Consider the following 18,779-nt stretch of genomic DNA (forward strand, 5'->3'; position numbering starts at 1 on the left):
AACTCCATCCACTGGTCCCTTAATGCTGTTTTTTTTGGTAATCTGTGCAGGGTTGTCTTGCCCTGGCAACCAAAAACACACTTCTTTTGTGACTTTTCGCGATGCTCTCGCTCTGATCAGTGAATCGCTCTGATCAGTGAATCGCTCTGATCAGTGAAATGTCTGTGATCAGCCTCGCTATACGGGAGCGCGCGCTCTTCCGGCAGAAGTGCCCTCAGGACCCATAAGGAAATTCCGCTCCATCTAACGTCACACAGAGCCATACTCGAAAAAAAACTTTCCGAAACTTGTTACAAACCGGAAGGAGTATTGTGGGAACAAAAATACTCCTTCAAACGTACAACTTAATTTTTGAAACTTTGTCCATGTTTAGCATGGGAATCCAACTCTTTAACAGTGTAAAAAACTCAGTATGCATGAAATAGCATTTCACCCCCCTTTTAAGATTTGAAGTACACTACAAGTGCGCATGCAATACAGTTAAGTTAAGGGTTCACACATCAGCTACAGACAAATTCACATATATAAATGTCACCAAAAACCTTTGATCAGCTGAGTACCTGAACCTGAAGGAAGAGCCCCGGCTGAACAGCACCGGTTTGGGTTTGGGTCTGGGCTCCTCAAAGAGTCTGAAGAAGGCGTGATATTCCACACAGACCTTCCAAAACATTTTACAGTAGTCCCGACTCGCCATCAAGAACTCTAGAGTATCGTGATTAACATTCTCCTACAGGACAAGACAGACAGAGACTCCACGTTACAATTCGACATGATAAATGAGAGCTTAATATACTACAGGAAACTCACACTAGGATCTGCTCTTAGTTTGATAAGGAACCTCCTTCTCTTGAAACTCAGCTTGCGGATTTTAGACCAGTTGAAGTTGTTGATCCTGTTGTGTCCCTGAGTAAAACACCACTCATGTCATGCTGTTGTTCATGTATGCCTGTGTGTGTGAGAGAGAGTGTGTGATTGCATCGCATGCACCTGAAACACGAGGACGCCGCCGTGTGCTACAGCCAGACTGAGTTTGGTTCCTTCTCTGTCTTTAGCAGGATGGAGTCGGATGCCGTACATCTCCAACCTGCACGTCACCTCCAGCAACCGGTAATCTGACTCTGCTGGCGTCTGTCCACTTATATACACACACACAAACACAAGTTATAACACTGGCTGGTCTTTTGCTATATGCTATACTCTACTTTAAAGGTTAGATCATTTTGATTCAAATTGGTGAACAAATTGTTGAAAATTACTTAAATTAAATTAAATTTTTGCATTTAGCAGAAGCTTTTATTCAAAGCGACTTACAGTGCATTCAGGCTATCAATTTTTACCTATCATGTGTTCCCGGGGAATCGAACCCGCAACCTTGTGCTAGCTTGCTTGCTAACGCAATGCTCTACCAGAGCATACTTCCAGATGAAATGCATAATCAACATTTTTGAAAAACAAAACAAAAACAAAACTGCATATGCTGGTGAGGTATGTTTTGAAGCAAGGTCCTTAATTGGTCTTGAGCTGGTCCTGAGCAGGAGCTAGCTGCACATATATAGTTGCTGCCATGCTTCAAAACATACCTAACCAGCATATGCTGTTTTTTTTTTCTTTCAACAGGAAAATCAAATGTCGGTGATCTACTGTAATTTTCCAAAGTGTTTTGTTTGGGAGACTCACATGTGTTTATGGTGAAACTCCATGATTTTGTCCATCAGGGCCATCTGGTCAGGGATGTAGTTGGTGTTAAGTAGATGCTGTCTACACTGAGTTTCTTCAAAATCCCCAATCTCAGCTAAATAAACACACACACACACACACACACAGGTTCACTATGAGTCAATGACTTGACAGTGATAGAAGACAGTAGCTGGGTTTCCATCCAAAGTTGCAAATTTAATATGTGCGCAAAATTGGAATATTGCACAAAACATTTTCAAACAGGCAGCGTTTCCATCCAACAGAACAAAATCATCACTTCCTGATAAACTGGCACCATACATCACTAAGAAAAGTAGGAGAAGCCCTTGAATATAATCATTTTCCTATATAAAATAAATTACTTCACAATTATCTGCACATCAGATGAATGTGCCAACTGCTTTCAGAGGTGGATGCTGCTGTTTGGGAACGTAGTCGTTTTACAGTTATGGGAGGCAATTAAACAGAAATACTTTGATGACAGACTTTGCCCGGGCATTTCTGAGTGACCATACACTCAAAAAATAACTCTTTGAACGAACATAAAAAAATCATGGAAAGGATTTCCACATGATTAATTTGCTTTATTTCAGCATTATGCAATTATTTTACTCCAATTTAATGTACTTACGTTGGGTCAACTTAATTTATTAAGGTTGATTCAACTTATTTACTATGGTTGGGCAAAGCTTAATTTAATAGTGTCAGCCCAACTAATTTGCAATGTTTTGGACAATGTTTTTAATAATTAAGTGCATTTTACAAAATAAGTTTAATTAAACTTAACAAACCTTAATAGAGTCAAAAAACAACAAATGAGTTAATTGTACCTGAAAATGTTAAATAATGATGACATAAAATTTAAATAATGCCATTTTAGGAATGCCACCCCCTTGCATTAGGACCATGAGCAGCTGATTAATATTACTCTCCATTCAATTACTTATCAATTATATCAAAAACATAATTGAAACACAAAGCAACATTTCAAACCATTTGTTTTTTTTTGTTTTGTTCTAAAACTTATTAGAACAACTTCATTTCTATAAATCGTATTACTCATCTACCTATCTAATGGTGCTACACTTCTCCAAGAGGGTGACAGAATAACAATTACCCATAATACACTGCAGAAATCCTCAGCCAATGAGATGCAAGTCTGTGTTGGTTTCATTAATCTGTTACTTTTATGCAACAATGTTATGTTGGCTGAATAAATAATTTTTAAGTAAAGCTGACAATACACACTTTTTTGTTGAATGAACTAGATTAAATCAAGTTCCCATTGTTAAATAAATTTTTTTAAGTAATCATAACATGAACGGATTAAGTAAAATTGGCAAAGGTGAAAGTAAATTTTTTTGAGTGTATAACATTTGAGATGCTGTGGAATGAAATCGGTCCACTGGTTAGTCAGGATTTATCGTCCATAGTGCAAAGTCACATGACTTTTTCGATGCGCGTGAGGGAATTTATTTGCAAAATGATTATTCGCATGAACCCTTTTTCGCACAAGTCAAAAACCAGCTCAAGTGAGCATAAAAACATTTTGAATCAAGGCATTTTTATTCAGAATTCAGCATTTCCGCACATAAAAGCAGGGTGATGGAAACCCAGCTAAAGACAGAAAAAGAGAATGAACAGGATGTATAAAAATATTAACATACATGGCCATAGCTTTATGACCTTTTACTGAACGATTGTCCAGTTGGATTACAGTATGCGTTTGCACTTATGTGTTATACTATATAGTACTATAAATTAATAGGGAACAAACTGTATTCATTTTTTAAAGCAACAGATAACTATGTTCTTTAGAAATACAGTGCCAATGGACATTTCTTAATGTTAAGCCTAAAATGTGTTTTAATGTCACTATTGATGAGGACTGTACGATCTTTGCATAATTTCGGTCTTTAAATACAAGATATTTAAAGTGCAATAGTTCCACTTTAGTTACTTTGGACATCAGCACTGCTTCCACACACAAATAAAACGCATTAAGTACAAAACTAGTCGTTCCAATTGAGCAGACTTTAAGTATACCAGTTTAGTATACTAAAAGTACTACTTCAGGGTATTTCTATTAAGGACATAAACTTGCAAATGTATTTGTAGTATACTTAACATGAAATAGATGCATTTCAAATACATTTTAGTATATGAATTTTTCACTATAGTGCATTTAAGGCTGTATCACTTTGACCCGACACAGTCACAGTCAGCATAACTCACACTGGATGATATGAGAGACCAAAAGAGCAGCGCTGGCGTCGCTACACGTGAGACGTCCGCTGGCCAGATCCTGCCTCACCTGCAGCGCAAACAAGTACCTGAGAGAAAACAGGCATATTAGCACATGTGAGAGACACAAGAGAGCCTCAGGGAATGAGCTGAGGGATGGCCTCACCTGGTCAGCTCCTCCAACAGCAGCGAATGATCAGGAGGGAAGAATTTCACAACAAACCGAAGGACGGTGTGCTTGGGCCCTGGACACACACACACACACACACACACACACACAAACACACTTTATATAAGCCTAGCATGAATGTGTTAGACTCAGATCATTTAAAAAAGAGACTAGTATGTCTTTTGGAAATCATAGAGATACTAAACTCTTTCTCTTACACACACACACACACACACACAGCAGTGAGGCCTCTTACGTGTGATCTGCTTTCTAATGGGCTTTAGTAAATCCAGCCAAACCTGTGGAGTAGAGCACACAGCAGAGATGAGTCTGACTGACACACAGATCTTTAAACAGGCCTTGTACAACACAGCCTCAGCTTACACAAATGCACCACAACAACTGCATTTCAGAAACTCGCTGACATATTAACAACAACGATTGAGCTCTTACAGCAACAAAAATCTACTTGTTTAATAATATTGCTCAGATAAATGGTGGAAAATTGTCCAATTTTCTTTTTTATTATGACTGTATTTGGATTAAAAAATTAAATCTGACTTACCGTTTTTCTGTGGTGGCTCTGGAACTCCAGGCCAAAGTAATCGCCCTCAATTAGATTCAGATGCAAGCAGACCATATCGAACAGAACCCGGCCCGATGCTCGGTGCTGTTAACAACAAAACACACTGATGATTTACTAGTTAGAACGAATTAGGCTTGAGGTCAAAACCTCTTAAACTCCTTTGCTTCTGAATCTAAGGTGCTCCAAACGAGGACTATTAAAGAACCTGAAGCACAGCATTCAAAAAGAACTATTGCATTTAGTGTGTTAGTCGCCACATCAAAATATAAGTACTTCTCTAAAGAATGATAAAAATTTATTAAAACATTATTTGAAAACCTTTATTTGGACATTACAAAGTGCCATTTTTTAAAGTGTGCTAAAGTTTTTTACGATACAGAATGAAAGTGTCTCTCTTTAAGAACAAGTTTAATATATATATTCTTTAAAGATCTGATGTACACTATTAGTTCACATTGGATATGAATTAAGAGACGGAGACACTTTAGATTAGGGAACACATATTCAATATTAACAGAGTTTTCCATCAATAAACTTCTAATTTGCTGCTTACTGATAGTGAGCAAGGCAGTCGTTGTAGATGTTAAGTTTAGGGTTAAGGGATCTAGAATAAGGTCAGGCAGAATAAAGCATTAATATGTGCTTTATAAGTACTGATAAACAGCCAATTTGCTAGAAATGTACATGCTAATAAGCAACTAGTTAATAGTGAATAGTTATACCAAGCACACTTATTTTTGATTAGGAAAAATCAGCATTCTAGACATTTTAAAATTACAATCAGAACAGAATTTTTGGCAAATGAGATCTGATGGACATGTGTAGTGCAACACGAGAAATCAACTCCAAATAACCCACGGAGCGTATTGTTGATGGTCATCAAATATGTAGGACAGGAACAGAGAATGAATAGAATTTACTGCTTGTTAGAATCTGTCCTGTTCTACAACAGCTCAGACTGACTGCCCTAACAATACACTGACATCATGAGTACCACATTTAGCCCCGCCCCCTTCTGAGGAAACACAAGTCTGAGCGAATATCTGCAGCAATGACAGAGAGATCTGAAACATTCCATCTCGATGAACATTCCATCTGGTTCCCACGGAAGATCGCACGGTTGCCATGGTTATCATAACCAGGGGGCAAGATTAGTAACTCCTCATCTCACTCCAAAGAGACACATCATAAAGAGAGAAAGTGGTAAAGAGACAGAGCTCATAATTGCTAAAAAAAAAAAAAAAAAAAAAAATGTCACAAGGGAAAGAGCATCAGAAAGGAAAGCTGAACAGAATAGCAGAAGAGGGTGGAAAACAAAGAGATAGTTCTTAAAATAGCTGCCTGGCTATTATTATTCAGGTCCCTGTCGGTAAAATGAACACGCACAAAAATCAAATGGAAAATATTTGAGAGTGAATGTAATTATCGTGGTCTGTGCACTTATATCTTAAAGACTTCATGAAATGGTTTCTCTGAGTGAAAGGAAGTACACTTCAGCATACCTTTAAAAACTGGAGAGCATAAAAATATACTTTAAAAGAAGAAATCAAGTATACTGTATGTAAAATTAAATATCACACTACAGTTAAAATAACAATCTACTTTAGTATGTTAGTCAACACATCAAAATAAGTGTACTTCTGTACACCATGGACAATATTTTTAAAACATGATTTGAAAGACACTTTAAAACTTTTAAGTTGGTATAATGACAAAATTTCACTTTTTATTTTTCATATACTGTATAAAAAATTCCGGAAGACAAGGACTGTGAATATATATATATAACACTAGCACATAGATGACATTAATGCAAGACATGGATTAAAAGCCACAATATTTAAAACTTTTTTAGTCACAGTGTCTCTCTATGTCTTTGTCTTTCACTTTACAAACAGAACTGACCCATTATCTCTAGTTTACATGAGCCAAGTCAATTACTGAGAGGTCACAAGACAACAGAAGCGGGTGAAAATGCCACAGGCATGTGTGTGTGTGTGTGTGTGTGTGTGTGTGTGTAGTCTATTCATTAACTCAGCCCTGCAGAAACCAGTGTTCAGTCGGTGGAAAATCACCCTGAAACATTTGTTCAGCCCTCTTGGTTTGCAAGATCTGAGACATTTTCCAAAGAGAATCGTGTACAGACACAAAAACAGTAAATGGTCTGATTTAGTCACTGCTCTATTGTGTCAGGAGGACAGATTGCCTTTGCCATGTTTGCATCTGCCTTAACGATATGTCATTACAGATCACATCACACACACGCAACCCCACACCAACACACACACATGGAAAACACACTGCAAATGCAACACTGTTTAAATAAATGAAGTAAGTAAACAAGATGCAATTACAACTACATTCTTAAAAAGAAAACCTTAATAAAATTAGTAATTAGTCCTTTCCAACATTGATTGGGCAAAATGATAAAATCAACCTGTGAATGGATTAAAACTGAGTCTGCATTTTCATGTGGATCTCCCCTGTGAAAAAGAAGTACATTTAATTGTAATGTATTTCCACTTAAAATCAAATCTTAAAATGTATTATGTATATGTAAAATGTATGAAAAAAAATGAACTTGCAGATAATATAATATTAATGATATAAAAAGTGACTTAAGTGTACTTATGGATCCGATATATATATATGCCAGTGACTAGCAATACATTTCCAGCAAGATATACTTTTTAAAGCTAAAAACACATTGTAAAAATCAATAATTGCAAAGATTCCCAGGAAATATCTGTTATTTATGTAATGTTGGCAGAAAGTATGTCAGAAAAAATTCAAAACTTGCCTTTCAACCCTCAAAATACTCAAAAACTTTTAATTTCCCTGAATTTCACTTTATGTCATGTCATATATAATAAACACTGAAGTACTATTATGGGCCATTATATATATATATATATATATATATATATATATATATATATATATATATATATATATATATATATATATATATATATATATATATATATATATATATATAAACCATAAGAAATGTCCACCTTATACATTACTGTTAATTACGTTTTCATTGCAAAATTAAGATGCAAATTATATTTCCTGAAATGTATTATGTCCCTTTCCTAAACAGGGTTATTTGTCTACTTTCGAATTATCAACATATAAAAGATTTTATGTAAACCATGTGATTTTAAAGAAGCTCTTACAATTTGCACATGTATTTTTATTCTTATTTGGATAAAACTGTGATATTTGGATATTATTGCCCCCACACCTTGCTACGGAAAAAACTTAATTATATAGATATGATTGAATTATTATTTAGAATTTTGTAAAATATCAAGATGACAGGGTGGATCAGCACATGATAGGGTTGAAACTTAATGCAGAACACACAAAAATGCATGCATGAAAAAATATGACAATTAAACATTTATTCAACTTCGAAAAAAGCATATAATGACAATAAATAAATTACATCCTCAATCACATTGATATACCCCAACCCCAGCCCTCCCCCCCTCCATTATTTGAATTTATGCAATATTGACTACAAATGAATGCTATGTCCACCCTGTCATGTGAATGTTCTCCCCTATCGAGTCTAAGTGGCCGACAAGGTGGACATTTTTTTTTTGAGCTTCAATTAGAATATTAGCTTACAGCAAACTATGACTAGCTAGATATTTAGTCTGGATGTTGAAGATAATTTTGTATAAACTTAGATCTTTTGAAAATACTGTATTCAAATCACTTCTGTCATATTTTATGCCAACAGGGTGGACATGTTAAGCTTTGGCAAAGCAAGTAAGCAAACTCAGACAAAGAAAATTTGTCAGTTTAAAAGTCACCAACTTGCTCACCTCAGCTGTTGAGATTCCTGCCACTGAAGAGATTAAAAATCTGTGGTGCTGATGTCACTAAAGGGGATGGCCTTCTCTTAAAGGGGCAGATTCCCCAATACGACAGGGTGGACAACCATACAGGGACAAAGACAAACTCATCTTTTTTATTAAATGCAAATATCGTTTTTTATAACCAAATGATCAATACACACACTGAGAAATCTCTTATTTAACGAAACACTAATAGGAGAACAAAACTGTATGTTTTATGATTTGACAATATTTTACTATCATTCAAATTTAATGAGCAGTTCATGGAACATAGCGCTATTACACATATCCTCTTACACAAAATGAAAAAAATATATAGAAAACGTATCTAAAGAGCCAAGTAATGCTTTTGTTATGAATATAAAAACTTATATAGCCTAATATAACACACCCTTTCATAGTTATTTTTATGTTTAAATTATCATGAGAAGTGAGTTATTTATGTACAAGACACAAAAAGGCACCCTAAATTGATATTGACCCAAAGAATGTGAGATAATTGCTGGATTTTCACATCAAATTATACTGTGCAAAGCAAAATGAGAGTCAGAATGACTGTGGTCAAAAACAAGATGCATTGCTTTCATCACGGCCCATGAGATGATCTTTGTGTTTCAGAGCATGACAAATAAAGAGAGAGAGGAACGTTAGTCCTTCCCTGAGACATGACCAAATCAACACAATAGAACTGTGACATTATTATATTTCACTCCAAACACGTAATGAACATGCAGACTTCACTCTTGCTCCACACGGCTGGTATCATATTTAAATTCCCCAAAAAACAGTTAACCATCTGTTTGAAATTACTCAACTTCTTGCTTAACTAATAGCGTGAATTGAATTTACAGCTGAATTACCTAATCACCCAAAAACTGTAGAAGGCGACATAAAAATAAACAGAAGAAGTGTCCTTATTAGTTTTCATCATTGCAGTATGTTAATTGCTTCATTAATAACTGCAGATTTAACAGTCTATATTTTATGCACATTTTTAAGTCCTAAGGCCTGTATTCCCAACTTCTCCATATATGAGAAAAACTGCATCAAGCCTGCTAGCATCAAAACTCCTTCTATTAAACTATTAAAATAATGTTGCACTTAATGCGCCATTAATCATGATGTCAACTGGAGCCTTTCAGCAAATAACTCAAGAAAGTGGCCTATTTTTTTTTTCTTTTTATAGTTTGTTCTGCTTTTATGATTTTATATATTAAGCAAAATATTCATGAACAAACATTTATATAAACAACAGAATCACATTATTCAGCTAGTAAACAAGAAATGTGATGTCAAAATGAAAAGAGACAGAAAAGACATTTATAATGTTACAAATGTTTTCTATTTCAAATAAATGCTGTTGTTTTGAACTTTCTATTCATCAAAGTTGAAGAAGAACGGAGTAAAAAGTAAGTAGTTTCTGAAAATTAAATCACAGAAAAATTACATCACAGACATAAATTTATTTAAATACATTTACAAAACATAGTCAAACAGAAAATAGTTATTTTAAAAATATTTGGAGTAGAATAAATATTCGAATGTTCGACTATCCGTGCACACCCCTAAAGGTCAGGCAAAAAAAATAACTGTGTCCAAGCCTTTTCAGCACTAATTCTTTTATCTTTAGTAAAACATGACTGTACTATTTTAACACCAAAAGATGGTTTGCGCTGGTGTAAATCTGGCCCTAAAAGCACTTTTCTGACAGCTGCTTCTTTAAGATTTTCTCTCACCTACGTGTGAGTGTATGAACAGGGTTGTATTTGTTGGCAAGATGTCCTAGTTTCACATCTAAAATGTGTAGCTCCTCACCAGCGAGATGAAGGTCAGTAGGAAGAGACACTGGAAGTTTGTGTGGATGTGTGTTAGTGACCTGTTTTATCTTTTTCAGTGCTGAGGTAAACATGAAATAATACAATTCACAATACACTGGTTAGATGTCTGAGAATAATTTGGTTCATTTAAGATATTTACATGAGAGTAAATTGACAAACAATGCTGCTCTTTACTCTGACTTGATGGTTTACTGTTTTAAAATATAGACAGTTATTCTTATTTTGTAGTCATTTTAGTCCAAAACAGGCCTAAGAAAACTATGGCTGTGTATTGGCATGAATTGGGTGATACAATATGCATCACAATTCACAATTTATCACAATGTATATTGCAAAAAGAGAAAAATAAGAATAAAACGAGAGAGAGACAGAAAGACCACATACTGATACTAACGGAGTCAGTTTGATGTGTCAGTGAATATGACTCAGTCTCAGACCAGTGTTTATTCAGTTCATTATAGCACTAACGGAGATATTGATCGAAACAGTATGGACGAAGGAAGAATAACACCCTCATCAGGGACTTTCATCATCTTCACTCAGACAGAGCTTGAGCTCTCACACAAACACAGCACACGTGATCAAGAATCAACACACACTTCAGTCAAGGGTGAGCCTTCATGATGGGAATCTCACTGGCACAATGCTTGAGCAAGATTAACACATGATAGGTAAAAATCGATAGCCTGAATGCACTGTATGTCGCTTTGGATAAAAGCATCTGATAAATGCATAAATGTAATTTAATTTTTAATTAAAAAAAACATGTCATGCACAAGACAGTATATGGCAGTCATTACTATTAAACAGCCAAAACAAGGTACTTTATGTCATTTCTGACTGTACTAAAGCATTAAACGTCATAATATGGTTGCAGATATTTAGGAAACAGGTTCACACTTGTTTCTCAAAAAAAGCAACACTGCAAGCCAGTTAATCTACTTTGAAATGTGTGTTCTGTGTCAAAATGTCTGTTTTTATTTTGGTCTGTGTGACTCCACCCACTGCCAGTTTACCCAATAGAATTTCAACACCCCGGGTTGCCAGATGGCAGAAAACTCTCGTATTTTAACCATGAAAGGCAGTGAATGAACTGGGCCAGAGATCGCAGATTGTACCCGACCTAAAAGCCTCAGCATCCATCTAAAAAGCTCTATGGCCAGAGGCATATTAAAATGAAACTCATCAAATTGCAGTGTTAAACTTAACGTGTCTTATTTTAACGATCTAAGCACATGGTCTAAAGCGCACAATGGGAAAACGGTTGGCACGCCCGGACACATGGTCTAAACGGATTGTCCCTATTCTCTTAATGACTAATAATAAGTGTGTTTAATAAGCAAAATGTATGCGCATTGTGCACCCTCCTATAGGTGCATATTACTAATGTGCTCTTTAAAATAACATAAAAAAACCCTACAAAATGTAAAATACAAACAAAAAAAAAAACATTGCGCCAGACTTTAGACCAGGTTAGAGTTGGTCAAGGCGCAGTCTATTTTCAGTTCCTCAAAATAGCAATGTGCCAATAATGCACCTGAACCGGTAAATATGATCAAAGAAGGCTGTGAAAATTCATCTGCATTGTTAATCCTTTTGATCTTTTTTTTTTTCACAAAAATGTATCCCAAAATCCCTTAATCATTCATCACAATGAGAAAAACCAAAAAATATATTTCTGATGTGCAGCAAAAGATAATTGAGCTTCACTAATTAGTGAAGTGGCTTTAAGAAAAGAGCTAGAGCAGTGAAAATTCCCATTTCCACCATCAAGACAATAATTAAGAATTCTCGATCAACATAAAATGTTATGAATCTGCCTGGAAGAGGACGTGTGTCTATATCTTTCTAATGTTTGGTGAGAAGGAGAGTTTGAGTAGCTAAAGACTCTCCAAGGATCACAGCTGGTTGTAATAGTTCAGAAAACCTTTAAAAAATTGTCAAACAGCACCTACATCAACACATGTTGTTTGGGAGGGTTACAAGAAAGATTCTCCTAGCTCATCCAAAAACAAACTAAAGCATATTCAGTTATCAGACACGACTTCAAATTGGACGGGCTTCTATGATCAGATGAAACTAAAAAATGAGGTTTATAGAAGCAAACACTCAAGATGGGTTTGGTGAACACAGAGATAAAAAGTAACCTGGTAAACTGTAAACTGCTGGAGGTCCTGGACATCTTGTTTAGACACATGGCATCATGGATTATATCAAATACCAGCAGATAAAGAAATCACTGAGCTCAAAACCAAGCTTCTGCTATAGCCCTTCCAGTCCTCTGACCTGAACCCTACAGAAAATGAGAGGAGTGAACTGAAGAGGAGAAGCTGGGAATCTGAAGGGCTGGAGTGATTCTGGATGAAGGAATGGTCTCTGATCTCTTGTGAGGTGTTATCTAACCTCATCAGGCATTATATAGGAGACAGTTTTGAGCTGTTAAACTGGAAAATGGAGCTTTCAAAAAGAATTTAATAAAAGGGTGCCATCAATTGTGGCCAATGTGTATTAGAGAAAAACATTTATTTCATAATAATATTTCCCCCCATTTTGAATTCTTATTATCCAATGAAAGGATATATTTTTGTGATTTTTTTTTAAATAAAAGAGCAAAAGAATTAACAATGCAGATTAATTTTCACAGCCTTCTTTGATCATATTTACCAAGGGGGCCAATATATTTGCAATGACTGTATATACATTAATTCAACAAAGGATGCATCGAATTACATTAAATACTGAAGAAAAAGTATTACCGTTTTTGCAAACTGACTTTTATATATCACATGAATATATTGCATTTTAACATATACTGAATAGATTTCAGTTATTTTAAAATACAGTATTATTTCATAATATTACTGTGCTTGTAGTATTTCTTTTTATCAAAAACATAAAAACATCTTACCGACCCAATGATATTACATCAAAGTCTGCAAAATCAAGAGGGTTGACATGTTAAGCGTTGCATGTCATTCATGCTGCATCGAGAATTGCAATAGAAACTTAGATCATCATTCAGAGAGAAAACTGGACAATGCAATATGTTTTTTCACCCTTTCTATGTGTAAAAACACCAAGGGAAAGAAGGATGTCGCAGAGAAGACGCTCAAATCTGTTGACATCACTGATTAAACCCACTCACTCTCGCTCAATGAAAGAATCTCATTGCTGTGTGTTTTTGAACGTTTTGATTTTGTTGGTTTAATAGTTAACATTACCTTCTTTGCAGGCATGACTCTCACTTGGCTTGTGAATTAGCAGAACTTGAACAGGAGACTTTCTAAAATGCTTAAAGTAGCTCAATGTACCAAGACAGTGATAAAGACAAATTCGTAAAGCAAATACTGTGTGCTGATATGCAAATATGCTCAAAATGTGAAAGCAATGCGTTTATTTACACGTTAAGTATTTTCCTCTCATAAAAAGAATGCGATTAATGCACTGAGGCAGAACATACATCTTACTAATAAAGCATAATATGTGCAGAAAACAGATAAACTCAAAATATGAACTTTAGGAAATATCACTGTCTTAATCCACAAGCACTTTCTTCATTAAAGTATTCTAAAAAGAGGAAAACGCTTTACGTTTAATGTCACGTTGATATTCTGGCTCATCTGCATGTCTTTTAGCATCAGTGTCTTAGTACATTAAGCCACCATTTTAAAATGCTACAGAACTGTTCACATGCTCATAGGGATTTGATTTTGCTTGTTATTTGTTTAAATAAATCTAAAGTTTGTGACTGTTGAATGTGACCCACAATCTATGATTCTCCCCCGTAGCCATGGACAAATTTATATTTATAATGACAACAATTACACTTTGTCATTTAAAAGTTTCCAACAAAGAAAACAAATCTACTTCTGTTAGTTTGTTGAAAACACACTTTTAATTGGATTAAACATGTGCCGGTATTTGCGATAAATCACAGTAATGAATATGCACAATATTGTTATCGTGGGCACTTCTAAATACCGTGGATAATTATATATTACAAATTATTGCAGAGTTTGGAATGCATTTTAAGAATGTTTTTTCCCATCAACTGGTCAAAATGTACAAACTGCTGTATGCTGCTTGATCATCATTATATTTTGAATATGGATATTTTTTCTTCAAAAACAGATCGATTCTACACTACAGATACTACAGATGGGCTTTGTTCACACCCTGGAGCCCTGTGAGACTCTTTTTTTTAAATGGATGAGCTTTTTATTAAACTTCTCATGAACCAATGCAGTGGAACACCCGCTGAGTGGCATCAAACAGCTTGAAAGATCAAAGACGATTTTTAAAATAACTGAATTCATCTGAAAGAAGAAAGTCATATTCACCTAGGTGTGTGTGTGTGTGTGTGTGTGTGTGTTGAACCCAGAGCAGCTGAACCCCAGCCAAGCAAACCTTAGAACAATACCTCTCAGCTCTCTGTGGTTTCACAGTCCTGCAGTGTTGCAGGTTACAAGAAAAAAAAAAAACATATAATTTTAGATTTGGTTTGCAAAGGCATGCTCTATATTTATCCACAGAATAGCAAAACACCTTCATGAAACACTCTAACATTCCTTCACAAATAAGTCTCACTCACACCTGCAGCTAATAAAACCAGCTCAACAAAATCTATTAATAATCACAATCATGTTCAGTAGAGATGCTTATGAATGTTTCTAATATGAAAATGACAAATATTCCTCCAATCAGATCAAGTGCCAGCATGTTCTCCATGACAGACAGCAATCAGTGTCTAAATGCCTTTTGCTATCAGGTATGAATAGTAATAAAAAAATATATAAAAAAAATTCAATATTAAGGCCCATTCTTTCTCTTGTTGACATCTGCTATTAAAACAATAATTGTCATAAACCTCAGCTTGCGCTATGGATGAAAGTAATTAAACATTTTCAAAGCCAATACATTACACAGTTTATTTAGCCATTCTACAGATTTTTACACATTAAGTTGATGATATACTGGAACTGAAATCGAAGAACGAACTTAATTTTGTCCAAAATTAGACCGAAATGGAGTTTATTTGGAGTTTGTATCGGGAGTAAAAAACTTTCCAGAAAAGTTCTTCCGTGGTGATGATGTAATAGTTAGGTGTGGCTCTAGCGCTCCAACTTCTTTAACAAGGAACTATTCCCTTACAAAACAGATGTTATTATAATTTAAAGTGACACTGATACTATTTTACTCATGTTTAATATTATAAAGCAGCTTTCTTTAAAGCAATATATTGTATAAAGCGCTATATAAATAAACACAACTTGTTACATGAAAATTGCAGAGCTGGTGCAAGGCCATGTTCAGATGCTTTCTTAACTGCTGCTTTCTCACCCCTGTCACTTTTGTCATGTATTTGTCGTATTAGAGGAAAGCTTGCTGTGCATATTTACATATGCTGCTCTCAGAAGTCTGAATGGCATCAGGATGTTTGCTAACAGTATATCACTGCAAAAAATTTTTTTTCACCCTAAACAAGGAAAATAACTTCATTCTGAGAATGCCAAAATCGTACCGATCATTCATGTTGGTCTGAAGAGGCCTTTTATATCCAGCAAGAAGAGTCTCTGTGTTTTTTTTTTTTTTTTACACAACAGCAGAGTTTTATTGTATATATGAACTCACTGATATGTCGAAGATCTCTTCTGAGTCATCCAGCAGCACGACTCTGATGGGCACCAGGCGTCCAGGTGGCATAGCAGGTGGTTTGTGTCCGGGCTCCAGGGTGCTGATCCCCAGAGTCTCTGGTGCCCCTAACCTCTGTCCCGCCAACGATGTTTGGCCCTGTTCCACCATGGTCTTCCTGGCTCAGCCTGCACACAACAGACACATACACATCACACTCTGACCGAAACTGTGTGTGTATGATCAGGTTTTGTCGTTGCCAAATGTCCCATAAGGATAGTGATAATTACTCATTGCACATATGAAAATGCAGAAGTTGTGCTTTGACACTGATGGTTCTCGACAGCTATGTGAAGCTTAAAATTACAGTCTTTTTGGTCTGTAGATTTTGTGCTCAATGAGCCTATTACGCTGATCCAACTTCTCACCATCTCTGTTCCCATCATTTTCAGTGTTTATCACACATGCCAGGGCACTGATGTCATGATTTCTAAACCAAGGGTCAGCATGAGAAACAGAGGGGAGGAAAAGAGACCGGAAAAGAGAGAAAGGGAGAAGCTGAGAGACTGACAGAGGGTGCAGTCAAGAGGAAAATATGAAACAACAAACACTGATCTCTGTGGATCCGATAACCATATGTGACCTGCACTTCTCATACGCAATAACCTTTATCTAAGCGATCTTCAATATTCAAGATATTCACTGGTCTGTGCTCATATATCCCTGTATATATAAAAGAAACCCCAGGAAATAGGGCTTTTTTTTGTCTTCCTGACAGTAATATGACAGTATTGTTTATTTTTGTGCCTGAGGCCAATTTACTTGCCAGAGAGGTTTTATTATTTTATCTTAGGATAGACAAAAATAAATAAATAAAGCATTCATACTTTATTAATTAAATACAGGCACTAGTTTCTACACTGTTTGCATTTACATTAACAATATAATTAATATATTAATAATAAGCTGTTTATAAAAAAGTAGATTTAAATAAATCAAAGTGATTTGTAAAACAGACCTGTGATAAAAACTGGGCTGTTTAGTTTTATAGGCTACAATCAATAAAAAGAGAGGTTTGATTAATTTATCTTAGGATAGATAAAAATAAAGATTGCACTTTATTAATAAAGTCTAGTCTCTCCACTGTTTGTATGTACATGAACAATATAATTAATATCTGTGCTGTTTATAAAAGTAGATTTAAATAAATCAAAGTGCATGGTAAAAATAGACTGATATTATAGACCTGTGATATTAACTGGGGTGTTTAGTTTTACAGGCTAGCCCTACTATCAATAAAACACCTCGGAGAGAAGCAATAAAGCATGGATCTGCTCTCAGGGGTTATTCAGAGGGGGAGGATGAAAGATCAGACCAGTGCCAGCAAAAACCAAATCCACCAGGAGAAACACAGCCAGTGCTTCGCCAGTAGTGTTTAAAAAATTCCATCCATTCAGGAATGCCCCAAAAGCCCTGGAAAAATCATCGGCACCGATGGTGATGCAAGTACATCTTCAGACACTGGTGTCTTTTGTTTGGCTGGGAAATCAAATGCCACATGCATAACACATCAGGATAGCTAAAATTATGATTTAACAAAAAGCCACAATATTTAATCAAGAAAACAGAGACCAAATGCTGAGAAAAAACGCTGGGAAGTTGATATCCTTTTATACGTGGAACACAAAACGGACCTTACCCTGAATTCATTCGCCTTTGTTTACCTTCATAACCTCCACAGCTCACAATTCAAATAAACTGCTTTCGTGTTCTTTCAACATTAAAATGAACTAAACGTGGAAGATTTCAGAATTGATCGTGTATGGAGCGCTTTATTATTTCAGTGCGCGTTCCACACGCGTTGCGTCGCGTCGCGGCTGCGCGTCACCTCACCTCAGCGTTCAATCAGGTGCAAGAAATGAATGAAAACCATTTCAATTCTAAATCGACTTTCCATTGTCTATTTAAGAACAGATGACACTAAATGCACACATGTCATATTTACAGCTCATTTGGCTTCAGACTGTAAAACAGAACTGGAGCGTCCATAGCGTCGCGTCGCGCGCGCACAGTCGGTGTAACTGAACAAAGCGCAGAACAGGTCAATTGACGTCTAATGTCAATGTCCTTGTAGAGAAATAGGTTATTTCGATATGCCTTTCGCACTGGTCTTCATCAAGTGAATGGACTCATAATAACCTGGCAGAACGCGTCGGTGCAGAATGGAAATATAACGGAGCGGTGCAATGTCACGTCAGTTCTCAGGCTCAAATCTGTGGCTAGATTTACCCCTTAATCTCTTCCGAGCACAGAACACCTCTGTGAATGAGAAGAAGAATCCAAACGCTTACCCCGATTATAAATCCGCTGTGTGCAAGTGTGCGTCTGTCCACGAATGCGCCGAGCGCGACGGTGATGCTGCGGAGCCGTTTCAGACGCAGCGTGTTGTGGAGCATACGAGCGTCCTCGAGGTCGCCATGTCTGCCGGTTGGAGAGACAGAGATTACACTGACTGAGCACAGCACAGCACAGCACAGACCCGACCAAAACACGAGAGCTCGCAGCCACGAGATGTGCGCTCAGACGCTGCCATCTGCAGAGAGAAGCACCGTAACGCAGTCTACGAAAATTAACCATGGTTTTCCTACAAATAAAACCAAAAAACCATGGTTACTGTAGTTAAACCATGGTACCCACAAATTAACCATGGTTTTGCTATATTAACCATAGTTTAACCATGG

The 18,779-nt window shown here is 36.1% G+C and overlaps 1 protein-coding gene across 1 annotated transcript in view; it reads right to left on the bottom strand.

The window, feature by feature from the left end:
- Nucleotides 1–18,576, bottom strand: part of LOC113108949 (FERM, ARHGEF and pleckstrin domain-containing protein 1) — a 60,530-nt gene extending 41,954 nt beyond the window's left edge. The window contains exons 1-10 of the mRNA XM_026272391.1: nucleotides 18,390–18,576; nucleotides 16,039–16,226; nucleotides 4,677–4,781; nucleotides 4,368–4,410; nucleotides 4,109–4,187; nucleotides 3,934–4,031; nucleotides 1,678–1,792; nucleotides 988–1,135; nucleotides 808–903; nucleotides 561–727 (exon numbers count right to left, since the gene is read on the bottom strand). Coding sequence (XP_026128176.1) covers nucleotides 561–727; nucleotides 808–903; nucleotides 988–1,135; nucleotides 1,678–1,792; nucleotides 3,934–4,031; nucleotides 4,109–4,187; nucleotides 4,368–4,410; nucleotides 4,677–4,781; nucleotides 16,039–16,209 — 1,022 coding nt within the window. The 5' untranslated portion in view covers nucleotides 16,210–16,226; nucleotides 18,390–18,576. The remainder of the gene's footprint in view (nucleotides 1–560; nucleotides 728–807; nucleotides 904–987; nucleotides 1,136–1,677; nucleotides 1,793–3,933; nucleotides 4,032–4,108; nucleotides 4,188–4,367; nucleotides 4,411–4,676; nucleotides 4,782–16,038; nucleotides 16,227–18,389) is intronic.
- Between the last annotated feature and the right edge of the window lie 203 nt (nucleotides 18,577–18,779).

This window comes from Carassius auratus, chromosome 9 (assembly GCF_003368295.1).
Source record: "Carassius auratus strain Wakin chromosome 9, ASM336829v1, whole genome shotgun sequence".
NCBI classification, from domain to species: Eukaryota; Metazoa; Chordata; class Actinopteri; order Cypriniformes; family Cyprinidae; genus Carassius; species Carassius auratus.